This window comes from Arvicola amphibius, chromosome 2 (genome assembly GCF_903992535.2).
Source record: "Arvicola amphibius chromosome 2, mArvAmp1.2, whole genome shotgun sequence".
NCBI lineage: Eukaryota > Metazoa > Chordata > Mammalia > Rodentia > Cricetidae > Arvicola > Arvicola amphibius.
This window is the reverse complement of record NC_052048.2, coordinates 14,473,428-14,492,065: the sequence shown is the minus strand read 5'-3', so window position 1 is coordinate 14,492,065 and position 18,638 is coordinate 14,473,428. Positions and strand designations below refer to the sequence as shown.

At 44.1% G+C, this 18,638-nt stretch overlaps 1 protein-coding gene across 1 annotated transcript; it reads right to left on the bottom strand.

The window, feature by feature from the left end:
• Nucleotides 1-11,487: 11,487 nt before the first annotated feature.
• Nucleotides 11,488-12,287, bottom strand: LOC119807750 (transcription factor BTF3). Its single transcript, XM_038319865.1, has one exon. The coding sequence runs from the start codon at nucleotides 12,215-12,217 to the stop codon at nucleotides 11,729-11,731; it is 489 nt and encodes a 162-aa protein (XP_038175793.1). The 5' UTR covers nucleotides 12,218-12,287; the 3' UTR covers nucleotides 11,488-11,728.
• Between the last annotated feature and the right edge of the window lie 6,351 nt (nucleotides 12,288-18,638).

Sequence of the window (18,638 nt, the reverse complement as noted above, 5' to 3'; positions counted from 1 at the left end):
TCTGCCCACATAGCACCATGCTTTCTGCCATGGTGAATAATGGACTAAACCTCTGAAAACAGTAAGCCAGCCCCAGTTAAATGTTTTCATTTAGACGACTTGCCATTGCCATAGTGTCTCTAGCAATAGAAACACAAAGACAGGTGCTTTGACCGTGCTATGGAAAGCTCACAAGAGGCTTTGTCTTCAGCAAAGCCTCTGAGACACAAGCATAGGAGAGAATAAGCCTTAATTATGGCTATAGGAAGCTGGGTTGGTGCAGAAGCAGACAACATCTGTTCATCTTTCTCTTCCTGCAGATATTATCTTCCTAGTCACTGAGACAAAATACCCAACAAAGCAGAGGAGGAGACATTTGTTTCAGCTCACAGCTCAAGGAATAGGGTTCACCATGGAACAAAGGCATGATGGTGGAATGGGTATGGTCTGTGGCGCTCTCCAGAAAGCACAGGAAAGAAAATGCCAACCTGTAGCTGCCTTTCTCCCTTTTCTCTTTTTATTCAGTCTTTGTTGCCAGCCCTTTGGCTACTGTAGTCCATGTTCAGATCAGGTCTAACCCTCTGAGGTAATCCTTAGTTGAAACACCTTCAAGGACACCTGGAAAGCTGTGTCTCACTAATGCCCTGGGAATTTCTTACTTCAGTGCAGTTGGTAATCAAAATTGAGCCCCATGCCCTCCCTCTGCTCCTTAGTCCCTGTCCAGGAGCATCTCCGTCACTGCAACATTCAGAACAACTTTGGCTGCTGTTTCTCAGGTAGCATCCACTTGATTTTCTAGACAGGGTCTCTCATTGGCCTATGGCTTGCTAATCAGGCTCAGTTGGCCCATCTCCACCTCTTCAGGACTGAAATTATTAGCACATGCTGGCACAAATCCCTGGGTGTTTCATGTGGATTCTAGGAACTGACTCAGGTCTTCGTGTGTTCAAGATAAATTCTTGACAGATTGAGCCATCTCCCCTTTGCCTTCTCATGGGCAGATTCAGAGCCCTTGGCTTCCCAGGTGGGGCATGGGATTCATGAGAACCATGTGACAAACAACTTTCTCCTCAGTTTACCTTCACTTTGAACCCATTGAGGAAATGCAGGCATGTAACATCATGGACAGAATCTCAGCGATCCACATGAGATCCACATAGGAGCCTTCTTTCAATTTCCTGGTTCCCAGTGGCTATACATAACTCTGCCTGAAGTCTGTTTATTGTAAAAGCCATTCTAGGGGCCTCCCTTTTCTACCAAACACCTCCTTTTAGCAAGCAGTACTAAAACTTAAGTCTTTGGGGTAAAGCACTACTAAATATTAAAACTAGTCAAAGATATAAAAGCCACACAAGTGTATTTGTATAATAAAAATGTGCTTGAGAAGCAGCCACAATGTAATCTTACAGGATAATAGGCCCTCTATCCTGGCTCCCTATCAGTGACTATCACATTCTGCCACTTTTCAATTTTATTTTTAAGAAGCCAGGACATTAGGAATATTTAGGTTTGAGATTTTTTCCAAACTGAAAAACAACTTGATCTCATTGTTCCATTCAATGAATTTTTAAGTGCTTCAGAAGTCCTCGGAAGACATCTGACATGAAAACTGTGATTATCGCTGCTATCGTTCTAATATTCAGATAAATACAAGTATCACCTTGAAAACCCCGAGGAAAAGAATCCTCCCCGTCAAGGACACTTTCAGTGCCATTCCCTGTGGTGGGGAACCCTGTTTATGGTACAGCAAAAGCTGCCATGGGTTTGACACCATTCCTTAGACTGGAAGGATTTCCATGTAGTAAACAGAGCAAAGAGAAATGGACAGAACTACACATCTGTGTGACAATGAACGGGCAAACATGACTTAGTAACAGTGTTCAAGGGTGTGCATGTCTAGTAGAAGAACGACTGTGGCAAGCTTAACTCCTTTCCACTTAGTACAGGGAGGCAAGGACAGAAACAGGGCTTAAAAAGACGTCAGTACAAAAAGGTATTCTGTATGCGTAGGCGATTGCCATGTGGAGACATGTATCGGGCATGAGCATATGCATGTGCACACATAAATACATGCATGCAGGGTCTTCATAGAGCCCTTGAGTACAATGTTTTGCCTTTGTGGTTTTCCTCTCAGCAGCTCTGTTCGCAGTTATGAGAAACGAGCTATGTAGAAATTCCAAGGTGAATTCATTAACTCCAGGACAATCGTGTCACACAGATATACTTACAGGCGCTCCTCACAGGTCCCATGACAACACAAATAACTTCCATGGGAAAGAAGGTCATGAGAAACTCTGGCTACGGAATTAAAATTCACACTGCTGTTTAGAGGGAAAACTCTTTTGCATTTATACGTGTTTATATATACACATACACACATTGCTTCTGTCAGAACTACAACTCAGGTTATTAAAATTTAATAAACTATTTGTGGCGTTATAAACTGCCTTCATATCTTTGTATATGAGAATGTCCCGATATACTGGTCAATTTTCGAAGCTTAAGAACTACTAACAGTGCTGCAGAAATGTTTTTTCTGTGATTTTTTTAATGTTAAAAAAGCATGGGGGGGGTCAAAGTACATGTGTGTACAGCACACATATGGGGGTCAGAGAGCAATAACAAGCTCTATATTTTGATCATGAACATTTCTGGTAGCCATATAATTTCCTAAAAGCTTCTGGATTTTTTAGGATCCTGTAAACATTTTCATGTGTAATTTCCCCCACCTTCATTGAGGACTCTTCCCTCCCCTTGTTTTCTTTAGATGTTATGAGGGAAATGTGTGCTGTGGAGGAAGAAGTCTAAAGGGTTGGAAAAGTCAAAATTAACATGCTGTTACAGGGAACATGGATGAGCGTGTTTGCAAATGTAAGCATTTGGGTGTAGCTGTAGTACAAAGCTTGTGCTGGGGACATGGCATGAAGACGGGAACACGATGCTGAAAAAGCAGAGTAACCCATTGCACAGAGCAGTCGGCCCGTCTGAATAGGCTTTAGAAGAAAGTCATTCACCCAGAAGCACGTTGGATTTGCTAGAGTCTGACTATGACCACAGACAGAAAGGACCATTTGGTGATGATGATGAAGGCATGGGAAAAGGAAGCAGTCTACAAGAAATCTAGAAAGGGAAGTCTATTAAACTTTGTAATAATTGCAGGAATGATGTAGGAGTGTTTCTATCTGTTGTTTCATTGGTTAATTAATAAAGAAACTGCGTGGCCTGATAGGATAGAACATAGGTAGGTGGAGTAGACAGAACAGGATGCTGGGAGTGAGGCAGATGCCTCGGGCAATTGTCCTGCCTCTCCTCTCTGGGACAGATGCGATGGAGCCAGCCGCCAGGTCAGACGTGCTGAATCTTTCCCAGTAAGACACCACTCGTGGTGTTACACAGATTATTAGATATGGGTTAGTCAAGATGTGAGTAAGAGGATGAAACTAATGGGCCAGGCAGTGTTTAATGAATACAGTTTGTGTGTTGTTATTTCAGGGCATAAGCTAGCCAGGTGGCCAGGAGCCGGGCAGCGGGATGCAGCCCGCAGCTCTCACTACATAGGAAGCTAGCTCTGGAAGCTAAATTGAGAGATTGGGTGTTGGAGATCATTAATTAAGGTATGTGCCCCACCCTAGTAGGGAAACCATGGAGACGTGACAATTTGGTTTGGGGGATTGGACAGAGAAAATGGGCAAGGGAAAAATGGTAAGTGAAGGGTAAAGAAACACGTTTTCTTCCTGTGTGATACAAATACTGTAAATTTCACTCCACTGTACCTTCATTAAGGTGTTGCTGTAATAAAATGCCTTACAGAAATCATTTGAGAGGAGAAAGGTTTATTTAGGCTCACAGTTTCAGAGGGATTAGTCCAGCATAGTGAAGAAAGCATGGTGGATAAGAAGAGCACACGTCCTACTGGGCCAAGAAGGGGGATGTTGGCATGCAGCTGGCTTTCTCCTCCCCTTTGATTCTCTCTGATTTGTAGCCCAACGAATGGTGTCGCTCACATTCAGGATGGGTCACACATCCCCTGAAGCCCCACAGACATACCATGGGTGTGCCTTGCCATCTCCTGTGATGACAAATCCAGTCACATTGACAGTGAAGATTGATTGTGATGTGGCCAGAGTTGCACAAATCTGCAAAAACACCAGAAGCCCCTGAATTGTGGATGTCATGTGAGTAAGTTTCACAGACTATGAATGTGTGAATTCTGTATCAATTTAACTGTTTCAGGGATGGGGGAGGGGGGCAAAGCTGAGATCTCTGTAAGACAGAAGAAATCTACTTGTAGAGAACATTCTCCGCTACTACCAAGCTCTGTAGATCTGGGGCTTGCCCCACATGCACATATACTGTAGGACAGTGTTGGGACCATTTGGAGTCCTGGCCTCCAGCTGCTCTTCCCTGCTAGAGATCTTTACTTTCCTTCTGACTTGAGTTACTGAAAGCTGTGTCAAAATTGTTTACCAGCTCTGCTTCACAAGCACGTGTTGCCTTGGCCTTGAGGATCAGAGGATAAGGTTTTCACCTGTTGGCCCACTTGACTGTTGGGTATATAAGCCTCCATGGTGCTATTGAATAAAGGGCTTCTTACCAGTGACTAGAGGTCCGTGTCTCTGTCTCTCTGTCTGTGTATGTCTTTATATGTTTCAACCTCCAGCCTCTTGCCCAAAGCTTGCAAACTGTATGGTAGCGCACAGAGGGCAGAGAGGCGTGTGCTGCATGACAGAGAGAAACAGAGAGGGAGAGTTTTTATTGATTCTGTTTTTCTGGAAGAACTCTGAGGGATAGATTTTGGAATTTGAAGAAGAGCATTGCTGCCTCGTATACATTAAAACGAGGTCTGAGGCAGCTGCTCTGGACCAGGGCTGAAGAGAGGCCAAAAGAATTGTGAAGCATCTGGGAGAAAATGATAAATGGCTTGGCTGAGGGAGATGGTGAAACCACGGGTGTTGAAGATGCTTCTGCTGAGACCTCAGGAGGAAAAGGGCAGCATGTTACCAGAAATGAGAAGAAAGGTAACCAGCCTGTAAGGAAAGCCCCAATGATGCAATAGTGGCACTTTTATCTAGGGCGTCACCAGCATCTCTCTAATTGGACTTAAGGCCCACTGTATTGGCAGGAATGCACACCTGGTACCATAAACCTAGATAACTGCCCATGGTTGGAAAAGGCACAGACACAAAAGGAAAACCTGCTACTGCCGATTTTCCGTACCAATATACCTTCTGTTTTCTGAATATCTATCCTTATACTCATAGACAGATATAGCTCTCACTCCTCACCAAGTTCTTTTTTACAGCAGCTGGGACCCATGGATGAGTGACTGTGGGGTGCACAAGTCCAACATGTACATCTACAGTGCAGCTCCTACACCTAAGGCTCAGGGAACCTCACAGAAGACTGGGAAGACTGATGGTAAAAACAGGAGACCCACGATGTCTAATATGAGACAGTGTCATCTAAACATGACGTGGAAGCCGCACCCATGAGACCTCAACAAGACAGTTAGCAAAGCAAGACCTGCATGATGACAGCACCAGATGACATGCCAACATAGATGGGGCAATTTCAGAAGGAAGGCCTCACCTAGATAAGAGGCTACAGGCGATCAATGGCTACATGAGAGAAAGAATCCGTTTCCTCCATGGCCAAGCCATGTGACTGACTGTAACTACATTCTGTTCTGGACCAGGGGAACTTGTCTCAAACCTGACTGTTTAGTTGAAAATATTTCTGAGCAAATGTGGGGGTACTGCCCTGCTCATCTTGTTGCCAAAATAAACTCCAGCCACACAAAGCAGCACTGGATGGTTTCAGAGGCTCTGAGTCAGCCACATAAAGGATGCCGTGTGAGAGACTAGCCACAGTGCTCCTTACAGAGAGTGGGTCACTGCTCCATTGCCATGAAGAGACACCGTGAACCAGGCACCTCTCATGAAAGAAATTAATTTGGGGGCTTGCTTATGGTGTCAGATGGTTATCCATGATAATAATCATCTTATAAACATTGTCACTTATATTTTAACTGTACCAATATCCAGGGGAAAGTTTTCAGCTGAGTTCATGGTAGTATCTGTCTATCTCATATACATAAGCATATATGTGCATATAGTCTCTCCGGTGATACTGAGGATTGACCTAGGGTCTTACACACTCTATCACTGAACTACATTCCCAGCCCAAGAAAACACATTCTGTTGCTTTAAGTCACCAAACTTGAAGTCATATTTTTCAGCAGTCCTAAGAAGCTAATACCATGAGTAAAATTAATTCTGTGGCTGTCCAGTAGTCCCAGAGCTTACACACATACACACACACACACACACACACACACACACACACACACACACCTGTCCCAATCGCTTATATCTAAACGTCAAGTCCATTGCTCAGTCACAGACTCACCTCTGCATTGTGGAAGATTTATTCTGTGGTTCTTTGCCTCTGTGGGAGCCATCCCATGAAATACATGTGACCTTAAATATCTGGGCCTTGGTAGGAAGACGGAATGGCCAGTGAGCCAGCTGTCTTTTCTATTTGAGAATCCTTCACTTCTGTGTGAACTTGTGTGTGACTTGCTTGGAGAAATCACCAGTTCCAGATACCAGAGTTCCAAACACCTGAGCATCCCAAATGTCCCAGAAGGTCACTAGGAAGAGACTTCATCCTAACTGTGTCTTAATTTATCTCTGACATATTACATTTGTGATTATTATCAGCCAGTGATGTGAGCTGTGAACTTGGGATACAGCTCCCGTCTTCTGGGAACTAGCAATCTAGTTGTGCAGTACTAATTACCACCACCATTTACATATAAATGAATCAATTAACAGGATAAACTCTACTAAGTACACCATTATGTGCATGCATGTGTGCACGTGCACACACACACACACACACACACACACACACACACACACACACACACCTCCGTTAGGATCTATTTGAACAGAATAGCTTGAGGTTTTAGTAGCTTACCTGATTGCCCAATCTCTTGCTATGTGGATGTGTTACTTTTTAATAAAACAAAATTGCTTTCCTTTAGAGGCAGAGAGACTAAAGCAATTATGATACAGCATACGGCACTACAGAATGCAATTCATGAACCACACGGGTTGATCTACCACAGTCTTCAGCCAAGTTCCCTGGAGACGCAGCATGGGAAAACAGCCATCGTCTCTGACTTCCATCTCAGCACTCTGGTATGTAGCCCAGCTTTGTCGCGGAGCCGCTTGTGACTCTGACTCACAAACATAAACATTTGTATTTAAGCAATATTTGAAATGTGGATAAACTATATGCTGTAAGAGCTGCTCTTCCTCATGCCGTCCCTGAACGAGCACCATTCCGGAGTCGACAGATAATCTTCGGAGACTTTGTCCTATTGAGACCAGAGAAGTCTCCCTGCCCTCTTAATGCTCAACCAGCATTCCTCTGGTGCTGACTCCTGGCTGCATATTGCAGAGAAAAGAAAGACAATGTATTAAACAATAAAATTCCACTTCTCCCCTTTTCCTAAAATAAAATCCTGTGTGGACAGACTATGCCACCATGGTCCCTCATTAAAATCCTTAGAGTCCCCATTTACAATGCATCTCCCCTCAACCCTTCCAGAGCATAGCATCCATAGTAAACATTTATCCAGTTCTGGAATAGCTGAGGGATTCCTGTGGTCACATCCCTGTGAAGAAAGAAGGGTAAAAAGATTGCTCATCTCTTTGTTTTGATGCTGCCTTCCTAAGACTGGTAAACATTTTCACTTGTATCTTGACCGTAGCAATCTCCAGGGGAAAGCGATCAGCTGAGTTCTCGGCAGTATATCCATATCATTGTGTATGCATGTGCATACATTATTTGCATATACACTCTCCTTGGTGACACTGAGGAATGAACTTAGGGTCTTATACATGCTCGGTAAGCACTCTCCCACTGAGCGACATTGCCAGCCCGTGAGGGTTTATCTAGTATGGAACAGAAGGACAGGATGTCCATGTATTTTCTAAGTGTCCATGTGCAAGGCACGTAGCAGGGCCTTCTTAATAACGATGGTGAAGTTCCATTCCAAACGTGGTAAAGATCAGTACTGAGCCCGCCGTTGATATTGGCTTCCAGCACAGGAGAGCATGGTTGTCAACGTGATAAAGTAGCCTGATAATCTGTTTTGGGGGCCTGAAGTCCTGTGCAGAAGGAAAGAGGACACAGATAACAAGAACGGCCTCTGGAGGAAGAGCTGAACAGAGGCTCCAAGATCTTCAGAAGAGGGGCCAAGACAACCTGTCCCCAACACTCTTCCTCCAATCCTAAGGAGAAAGAATCTATAAGGAAAAAAAATAAAAAGATTCTCTCTTAAATTTTAACACTTGAGGCCTGAGCAACAGCATATTAATGTGCCCTTCTCACAACGGCATGATAGGGAGGCACCGGAGACCACGTCCCAAACACCATCCTGCCGAGAGCTTGCTGGGACCCCTCCTGTACGAACGCCATGGCCAACACCAGCAGTTGGATGCACAGCTCAACACTGTCCCCTGTCCCCTCCACTCTGCCAGGCTCAGGTGTTTTACTAAATGGAGAAGAGTCACTTGACGACAGCAGCAGAAGGCCACAAGAGGAGGAAGCACAGCCCGCTCCTCTCAGAAAAGTGAAACTAGCCAAATTAGAGATACCGTTCTGCCCAGGAAAACAGTGAGAAGGTCACTGTGGGAAATGCATGAGGGATGCTCTTAGCTGCTGGAACTTGATAGAGGGTGACAGGCTGCCAGCAGGGCTTTGCAAGGGTCCTCATGCTGACATGGTACCCTGGTTTCCTTTCTGTTGCTGTGACAAACACTACGTCCAGAACAAGTCAGGGTGGAAAGGACTCTATTTGCCTTTTGCCTCCAGGTCTCGGTCTCTCATCAGGGAAGTCAGGGCAGGGGTTGAAGCAGGAATGTGAAGCAGAAACCATGGAGAAACACTGCTTACTGGCCTCCTCTCTGGCTCAATCTTGGCTAGCTTCTTAGTCCATTGAGGACCACCTTCCCAGGGAATGGCACCACCCACAGTAGTCCGGGCCCTCTTCCGTCAATTAATAATCAAGTCAGTCTCCCACAGGCTTGCCCACAGGTCAGCCAGTCTAGACATTTCCTTAATTGAGACTCTCTTCTCAGGCCACTCTAAGCTGTCTGATGTTGACAGTTACAGCTACCTAGAACATGCAGGCAGTGATTTCGGACTGGGATGATTTGAATTACACATGTCTGGCTGGGCGGTGGTGGCGCACGCCTTTAATCCCAGCACTCGGGAGGCAGAGGCAGGCGGATCTCTGTGAGTTCGAGGCCAGCCTGGTCTACAAGAGCTAGTTCCAGGCCAGGCTCTAAAAAAGCTGCAGAGAAACCCTGTCTCAAAAAAAAAAAAACAAACATGTCTGTAACATGCAGGGTCCTGATAGTTGAGGTTTCTGTCCCTCCCGGTCCCCCAGCCATTTAGTACCAGAGAAAATCACACAGAGAGTCTGCATTAATGATAAACTGATTGGCCCATTAGCTCAGGCTTCTTATTAGTGCTTATCATTTATATTAACCCATTATCCTTATCTATGTTAGCCATAGATAGGTAGCCATACATGGCTCTGTACCTTTTTCAGCATGACAGGTCACATCCTGCTTCTTCAGTGATCTGGGAAGGACTCAGAGAAGAGCTTCCTTCTTTCCAGAATACTCCTGTTCTCATCACCTCACCTCTACTTCCTGTCTGGTTGACCCTACTATACTTCCTGCCTGGCCAATCAGCGTTTATTTCAAACATGATTGACAGAATACAGACAATTCTCCCACACCACGTCTGCTTCATGACAAGAATGTTCCTACATACAAAAAATAAAGATTTGACACAGTGACACACTACATGCTACATACTACTGAAGGAGGGCTGGTTTGAGGGAAATATCCCCCACCAGTTCAGGTCTTTGAACACTTGATCCCTAATTAGTGGCAATGTGTGGGAAGGTTTCAGAGGCGTGGCCTTGCTGGAGGAAGTAGGTCAAAAGAGGCGGACTTTGAGGTTTCATAGCCTCGCCCTGATTTGTATTTGCAGTTAAAGATGGTACGATCTCTTGCTTCCTGCTCCTGGTGCTATGGCTCCCCCACATTAAGGACTCTCCCTCTAGAACCAAAGTCAAAAATAAACCTTGCCTTCTAGAAACTTCCTTGGTCATAGCATTTCATCATAGCAACAGGAACACACCTAATACAGAGGGAAGATACAAAACACAGGCATAGGATCAGAGCCGGCATCTGCAATACCTACATGAGCTAAGGCAATCAAGAAGCATGAAGCCATCTACACACCTGGCAATCTTGACATTTGTGAGGTAGCTCCTGAGGTAACATGTTACACTCTTTCGTAAGAAACTATCTTTTAGAAGTAGAGTTTAGTCTAAAAAATAAAGAATAAAAGCCCATCTCAGCCAGTCCATAGCCATTGCCAGCCATTTGCTGTCATATTGGGTAGTAGCACAGAACAGGGTGTGCGTGCCACACAGATTTTATTTAATGAGCACAATCACACACGTAAGCCATGAGCTGGCACTCGTTACAGCTGCAGTGACTATGCCATTGGGAACCTTTCTTCTCCATTATAATCCGGTGAGACCACTGACTGCAAGTTGGGTGTGCAGCATGTGTCCGCAACGTTGAAAGATGTCCTTATTTTATTCAACTTCTGAAACTTGTTAAACTTCCACGATGCACTAGATACTAGATTGTTGTGCCATGGGCGCAACAATGAATCACAAAATTGTGAATTCTCCTCTATCAAGGGTATTGGGGACTGACAAGCCCTCCCCACTAATTGAGAAGCTATTGATGGTTGGTGGATAATGATGCGACCATTTTGCCTTAAGAGTGTGTATTACCTAGTAGGTTGACCATGCTCCAGTGGAGAGTCCCAAATCCAGGACTATCTGGGCAGGGAAAATTAGACTTGGTGGGTTATATTCAAAAACAAGACACAAAGTTGGAAGGGCTGGGTTGAATCTGGAAGAAGTTAAGGGAGGAATGGGAAAATAGGATCGGAACACATCATATGAGACTCTCAAAGAATAGAAAAAAAACTTTTTCAGTGTATGTGTAAGTATATGGTAAAGACAGTACCAGAAATCTGACTTGGCTGCCTCAGGAGACACAACAAGACACTGAGTTCACTGAAACACAACCAGACAGCCACGGCACAGAACCTACAGCCACACAAGACTGATCTGCTCTTTAATTCTGTCGGGATTCAGTGCCTGGGCTTTCGCTGTTTATACGTTCAAAATTGCTCATTTCCCAGTGTACTGAAATTTTTATTAGGAAATTTTTCTCTAGTATCACTTTTTCTTGAAATCTCGTAAAAATTTATCTTATTTTGTATTTAATAAAGCAGTCTAGTTCTTTGGTACTGTTTGCTTTTCTATCCTTTACTAAGATTGGCTTGGGTTTTTTATTTATTTATTTTTTTTTTTTTTTTTTTTTACTAGGCAAAGAATTTTATTAACCCTTTTCCAAACTTTATTCCCAGGCTTCTTCAGCTTAATTTGCTGCAAAGAATGAATTGTGTTTAAGCAAAAACTGAAAAGAGCTGCAGTGTCCAAGGGGCTTGGGCTTAAAAATATTAGCGATCTAGATTTGATCAGATCCATAAACAAGACCTTTAAAAAGCAGCCATGATATAAAATAGCAGCTCCTGTAACTTCTGCAAGTGTCACTTCTTCAGAAGTCGCCTCCGTTCAGTTTGCCTCGTTCTTAGAAGCCTCATCAAAATTCTCCACCAGATCTGGGACTTCATCATCATCATCCTCTCCAGTAGCAAGGGGTGCTTTTCCATCCACAGATTGTTTGGGCAGAGCTTCAGCCAGTCTCCTTAAACTAGTCAGACTGTCTGCCCCAAGCTGATTTAGAATGCTGGGAAGCATTTCTGTCAGTTGCTTTGTCTCGGCGTGGCCTGTAATGGTGAAGGTGTTTGCTGCCAGAGACGCCTGAACTTTAGGGTTGTTAAAATGGATCACTGTTCCTTGGTTTGTAAACATGTTCACCTCTTCAATACCAGAGATATTGTTCACCCCTAACTTCTTTAAGGAGAACTGCAGTTTTTTATCATCTGCTGTGGCTGTTCTGTGAACCACCTTCTTCTTTCTGCGAGCAGTTCCTTTCCCACCAATGCGCACTTGTGCCTGCAGCTTGGCCAGTTTTTCCTGGTTCATGATCGTTTCTTTCATCTTGTCGGAGTGGAAATGGGGCCGCGCGGGGGACTAGGGTTCGCGCTGAGGGGGTCTCGGGCGGACCAGCTGAGATCTGGCTTGGGTTTTTTAATAGAAAGCTCGTCTCTCATGGAAATCCAGAGGTATCTTGTCTTTTTCCTGATTAATGTCCAAACTACATTCATTTTCTCTTAATTTTTCTAAGGATTACAATATATGACATCAACTTACCATAATCTGCTTAATGACGGCCATGAATGGCCAGCAACTTTATAATATATCCATTTCTACTTTCTCTTGTCAGTCTAATGCTGAAATTATCACATATGTCTATGTGTACAATAAACCCACAAAACCTTACAGTATAACTGCTACTTCATTGACCTTTAAAAAAATAAGGGAGACCTGGGGAGATGGCTATGAGGTAAGGTGCCTGCCACACAAGCATGACTGAAGTTCAGACTCCTAAAAGCCACATAGATAACTGCTGAGCTGGCATGACATCCCACCTGTCACTCCCAGTCTTGAAAAATAGAGACAAGGATGGAGGACTCCTGGAGACAGCTGACTGGCTACACTCATCGAAGCAATGACTCTTGGTTCAAGTGAGACACCATGCCTACATGCAGGAGGAGAGCATTTGACTGAGGAAGGCATCTGATATCAACCTCTGGCCTCAACATACAGTCACACACGTATACATGTGTACCTGCACATGTGTGCACACATGCAAACATGCATACACATACATCTGTTTCTCTCCCCCCCCCCTCTCTCTCTCTCTCTCTCTCTCTCTCTCTCTCTCTCTCTCTCTCTCTCACACACACACACACACACACACACACACACACACACACACACAAATAAAAGAAAGGAGGTAAGGAAAGGAGGATGACAGATTCTGGGTGAGCTTTTCCTGGGGAGATGAGCAAGTGTCTTTCACACTGAAGTTCCAACAACAGAGCAGAGAAACAAGTCCTCCAAGTCCATCTTGGTGAACCAATGGGACTACTGGGGTTTCTTCCAGGAGGGTTGTGAGGGCTACCTACAAGAGCCACTTACCAGTATTTACACTACTGAAGGAAAGGCCACCAGCTGTTAACTATATATCCTTGGGGGTGGATTACATTATAACATTTACAAGTATTTTGATGAGACAGGTCTCCCCTATCTTACTTTTTATTTTAATATATACGTGTGTGTGTGTGTGTGTGTGTGTGTGTGTGTGTGTGTGTGTGCGTGCGTGCGTGCATATATAAGCCTTCCTCTCCCTTAATGATGGAAAGTTAAATAGGTCCAATCTTGTGCATGTCTGCTGCCTGCAGTCACAGCTTCTGACAGTTTCAGAGGACAGAGGACATTGTTTGACAACAAAAGTCAATAATGGCCACATGGGCCGTCTTCATGGTTACCTAGACAGTCAACATTTCTCTGCTCTTTGTTCTGTCCTGTGACATAAAGTCATGATTCACATTCATTTCTTTCAGTCTCACATCCTGAACTTTAGAATCTCATAGGGAATTTCTGTCTTTATCTAGAGAAGTCGTCTGTTTTTCCTCGCATGTTGAATGATGCTTTTGCTAAACACAATAACCCTGGGTGACACATGAGCACACTGATTATTCTACGGCCATCTAGATTTTGTATTTTTATGAGACAATGGGTCCCGGACACACAGTTACTCCGTATATATAAGTCACTTACCTCTTCAAGACTCAGTTTTTAAATTTTCCATTGTCTAGGTGTGAAGCCCTTCCTGTGTGTTCTACTTGGAATCCAATGATCTTCCTGAACATGCAGATAAAGGTTTTTCATCGAATGTGGGACATTTGTAGTTATTTTTTTGTCTTTTTTTTATTTAATATTTTAAAAATTTCCATCTCCTTCCTTTCTTTTCCCCCTTCCCTCCCCTCCCTACCACCCAAACCCCCACTCCCTCCCTCTCCAGGCCAAAGAGCCATCAGGGTTCCCTACACTATGTTAAGTCCAAGGGCCTCCCAATTCCCCCCAGGTCCAGGAAGGTGAGCAACCAAACTGACAAGGCTCACACAGAGTCCGCCCATGCCGTAGAGTCCAAGCCCATCACCATTGTCCTTAGTTTCTCAGTCAGCCTCCACCGTCAGCCACATTCAGAGAGTCCGGTTTGGTCGGTTTGGTTGCATGTTCCATCAGTCCCATTCCAACTGGTCTTGGTGATCTCCCGTTAGTTCTGTCCCACCATTTCAGTGGGAGAACGCACCCCTCTCGGTATTGACTTTCTTTCTCATGTTCTCCCTCTTTCTGCTCCTCATCAGGACCTTGGGAGCTCAGTCCAGTGCTCCAATGTGGGGCTCTGTCTCTATCTCCGTCCATTGCCAGATGAAGGTTCTATGGTGATATGCAAGATATTCATGAGTATGGTTATAGGATCTGGCCTTTTCCAGCTCCCTCTCCTCAGCTGCCCAAGGAACTAGCTAGAGGCATCTCCCTGGATACCTGGGAACCCCTCTAGAGTCAAGTCTCTTGACAACCCTAATATGGCTTCCTTAATTAAGATATATGCTTCCCTGCTCCCATATCCACCCTTCCTATATCCCAAGCATCCCATTCCCCCAAGCTCTCCCCATCCTCCCCTTCACGCTTTTCTCTTCCCATCTCCCCTTGCCCCCATCCCACCCCACCCCCAAGTTCCCAATTTTTGCCCGGCAATCTTGTCTACTTCCAATATCCAGGAGGATAACTATATGTTTTTCTTTGGGTTCACCTTATTATCTTCTCAAGGATCACGAATTATAGGCTCGATGTCCTTTAGTTATGGCTAGAAACTGATTATGAGTGAGTACATCCCATGTTCATCTTTTTCAGTCTGGGTTACCTCACTTAGAATAGTGTTTTCTATTTCCATCCATTTGCATGCAAAATTCAAGACGTCATTGTTTTTTATCGCTGAGAAGTATTCTAATATGTATATATTCCACAGTTTCTTCATCCATTCTTCTACTGAAGGGCATCTAGGTTGTTTCCAGGTTCTGGCTATTACAAATAATGCTGCTATGAACATAGGTGAACAAATGCTTTTGTAGTATGATTGGGCATCTCTTGGTTAAATTCCCAAGAGTGGAATTGCTGGGTCCTGGGGTAGGTTGATCCCGAATTTCCTGAGAAACCGCCACACTGCTTTCCAAAGTGGCTGCACAAGTGTGCATTCCCACCAGCAATGGATGAGTGTACCCCTTACCCCTCAACCTCTCCAGCAAAGGCTATAATTTTTTAAAAGAAACTTTCTCTCTCTCTCCCTCTCTCTCACCCTCTCTCTCACCTTCTCTCTCGCCTTTTCTCTCTCTCTCTCTCTCTCTCTCTCTCTCTCTCTCTCTCTCTCTCTCTCTCTCTCTCTCTCTTTCCTCTCTCTCTTTCCCTCTCTCTTCTTGTAATTCTTATTACAATTACGACAATAAGAATCCTCTCCTAGCTTTTCAATTCATTATGTTGTTCTAGCTTCAGGTAAATCAAAGGCTTCGATGGTCCTGAAGTCTTCCACTACGGCCATCTAGGGCACTCTCCACTCCAGTGCATGTCCCTGGGCCTAGAGCTCCCCTCTGACTCTTCTTTGTAGCTCTTATTCCTTGTTTAAGTTTTTATTCATCGCATCATGGTGACGATATTTTTTTTTGCTTCTTTTAATATGGTTTGTTTTATCTAGTCAAACATATTTAGAGTCAATACTTTTATTTCGTTGTCTGCTAAATTCAAAATCATGACCTTACATTCAATTCTTAATGAGTACTTATTTTCCTATATATGGATATCACTGTCCTAATTCACATAGGTCTCATATTTCTGTTGAAAGGTAGACAATTTATATAAACAATTGGGCAATTGATTGATTTTTTTAAAAGATATATATGTAGCCTCCATGAACTTACACTGCAGGATCTGCCCCACTCTGTGGATACTGCTGCTGCTGTCTCTGTTCAGATCTGAGGCTGAGGTTTTTAAAGAAATGTTCCCATTTTCCTAATCAGAGTTCACGCATGTGCCACTGATAGCTCAGGAGTCAGCTACTGATTTGGGCACATGCTTATACCTCAGACCCCAAAGCACTTCCGTTCTTTTCTGATAAACCTGTGTGTTCAGAGACAGATTCCGAGTTCAACCAGTTCTCAGATGAGTCTGGCTCTTCCCTTACCACTAGTGTCTTCCCCATCTCCTACAAAACGTACATGCATAACCCATAGCCCCCTGTTGGGAATGTATGAAGCTTACTGAGCATTGCATGCCTCTCTGACTCTGAAGAGTGCCCTGAATTTTGGCATGGCTCACCACTTTCATCAAACAAAACCAGAGCCTTAGGATGGCAACATTCCAGGTTTTTCTATACAGGCACTCGTGCGTTTGTGCATGCGTGTGTGCGTGCATGCATGTGTGTGTGTGTGTGTGTGTGTGTGTGTGTGTGTGTGTGTGTGTGTGTGTGTTTGCCACTTCTTCTTCACTGTGGGTTCCCACCGAGTTGAGTCTTCCTCCTAAGAAAACAAGCCTACTTGTGTTCGTGACTCGGCTACTGTCATCAACCCTCCATTGTCTCCTACCAGCCTGGGTGCAGGGGAGCATGGGAACAGGCCAAAGGGAAAGGTTACATAGTCCCACAGTTCTTACCTAAAGTTTCTGTACATTTTTCAAGAAAAAATACCTCTCAGCTATTGCCTGCTTCGGGTCAATTTCCATGTCCCCAAAATGTGTGTTACTGTTTGGTGGTTTTACAGAGAGAATTCCCTAACATCTTCACATATCACAGTTAACATACTTTGGCTCTGTGGCTTCCTGGTATCTCTCCCTGGAGTAATGAGGGGATAGCTCATGGTACTGTTGACATTTGACTTGGCCGTGTTACCTGGTTTATCCAATACTGTACTAGCAGAGGCTTTCCGTGATGGCTTAGCTTAACTTAGTCATTGCTTTCCTGTCATTCTTCATCAGAAGAATAATTGGATTGGGAAATGACTGGTCCTCGAATACAAAAGTATATAGAAGTCCTACATACAGTATTCACGTGGCCCAGTTCAGGTCAGTACCAACTGAACCCTACTGGTCTATAAACACAAAACTAAGAAGCTAAAGATTTGTTATCATGAGCATCTGAGAGTTGTGGCATTGTTACCCACCAACACTAGCTTATATGGTTGTCTAACATAGGTGACATACTATATAGTCTTCAGCACTAAAGTAAGGTAATACCCTCATCTGCTTGGTGCAACCCTGACAATAGATCTTTCTGAGTGATCCTGTCTAGATAACAAGCATCATTGTTTGCCTTAAATACAAACGTTTGGTATGGATTTGTCCATATTATTTTGAGAAGACAATAGGAAGGTGACTTAAGTAGTCATTTGCCTCTGAGAGTTATTGACAGTCAGTGAAAAAATCCAATTGTGTCTTTTGTAAGGCTAGCACACCACGTTTCGATCTACCTGTGAGTGTCTCTGCTATTCTAGTATTACAAAGCAAAAGTTCACAAGGACATGCTCTGAACTCCCAGCCTTCTTGTCTAAGCCCCTATTCTGTCTTTTGCACCTAAAATATTAAATGCAGAATGAGACATCTTAGAACTCCTCGCTTGCTATTAAATAGCTGTTTGTAATGCAGTGTCTATGCTCATAATAGATGTCTCTGTGTTAGGGACAACACTACCTCACATGTAAAGACGTTAACTTAAAAATTCGCTCTCTCTGCCACACTGTAAGGGACATTGTCAGTCTCGGCACTGAGCCAGTCTTTTTGCTGATGCCCTGCTGGAATGCATGTTCAAGGAAAATAGAAGACAGCAGGACACTCGGGGAGCTATTGTAAACGGAAGCTTATGTCGGGAAAGCCACAACTGAGGAGAGCAGGATAAATGCCATAAGAACACACCAAAGCCCAGCGGCAAGCATAGCCATGGAGGTTCGGGCTGCTGGGCAATAGCAGCGGTGTACAAAACGACCACAGCTACAAATGACGCAGGTGAAGAGCTAAACAACAGACAACACCTGCCATGCTAGGTCAAATTTCACACGCGTGTAGTCCAGCCTACGTGTGCCTACGCAACCATCCCTGAGCTTAACAACCATGACTTGTGCCCACAGCATCATCTTAAAGAAACAGAAGCCACAGAATAATTCCAGCTGAGCCTATTAATCCTTTATATATTTTATATTGTTTTCTCCACCACTGTATGTGTGAATTCCAATGTCATCTGAAAACGCCCCATGCTGCAAGTAATAGGTTAGTGGTATGGCTCCGAGCAGCCATCAATACTTCATCCATAACGACTGAACCAGAAGACAAAAGGATGTCTGCCTGCAAGGAAGCCAGCTGTGACAAAGCACAGCAGCATTATCTACAGAAGAAGCAGAGTGAGCCACCGTGGGCCTGGTGACCTACAATTCTGTAAAATCCTACAGATGTACCAAGCTTCCTCTGTGCC

Bases quoted from the DNA above. Each gene is read 5' to 3' on its own strand.
- LOC119807750 (XM_038319865.1), bottom strand. From the start codon at position 12,217: ATGAAAGAAACGATCATGAACCAGGAAAAACTGGCCAAGCTGCAGGCA.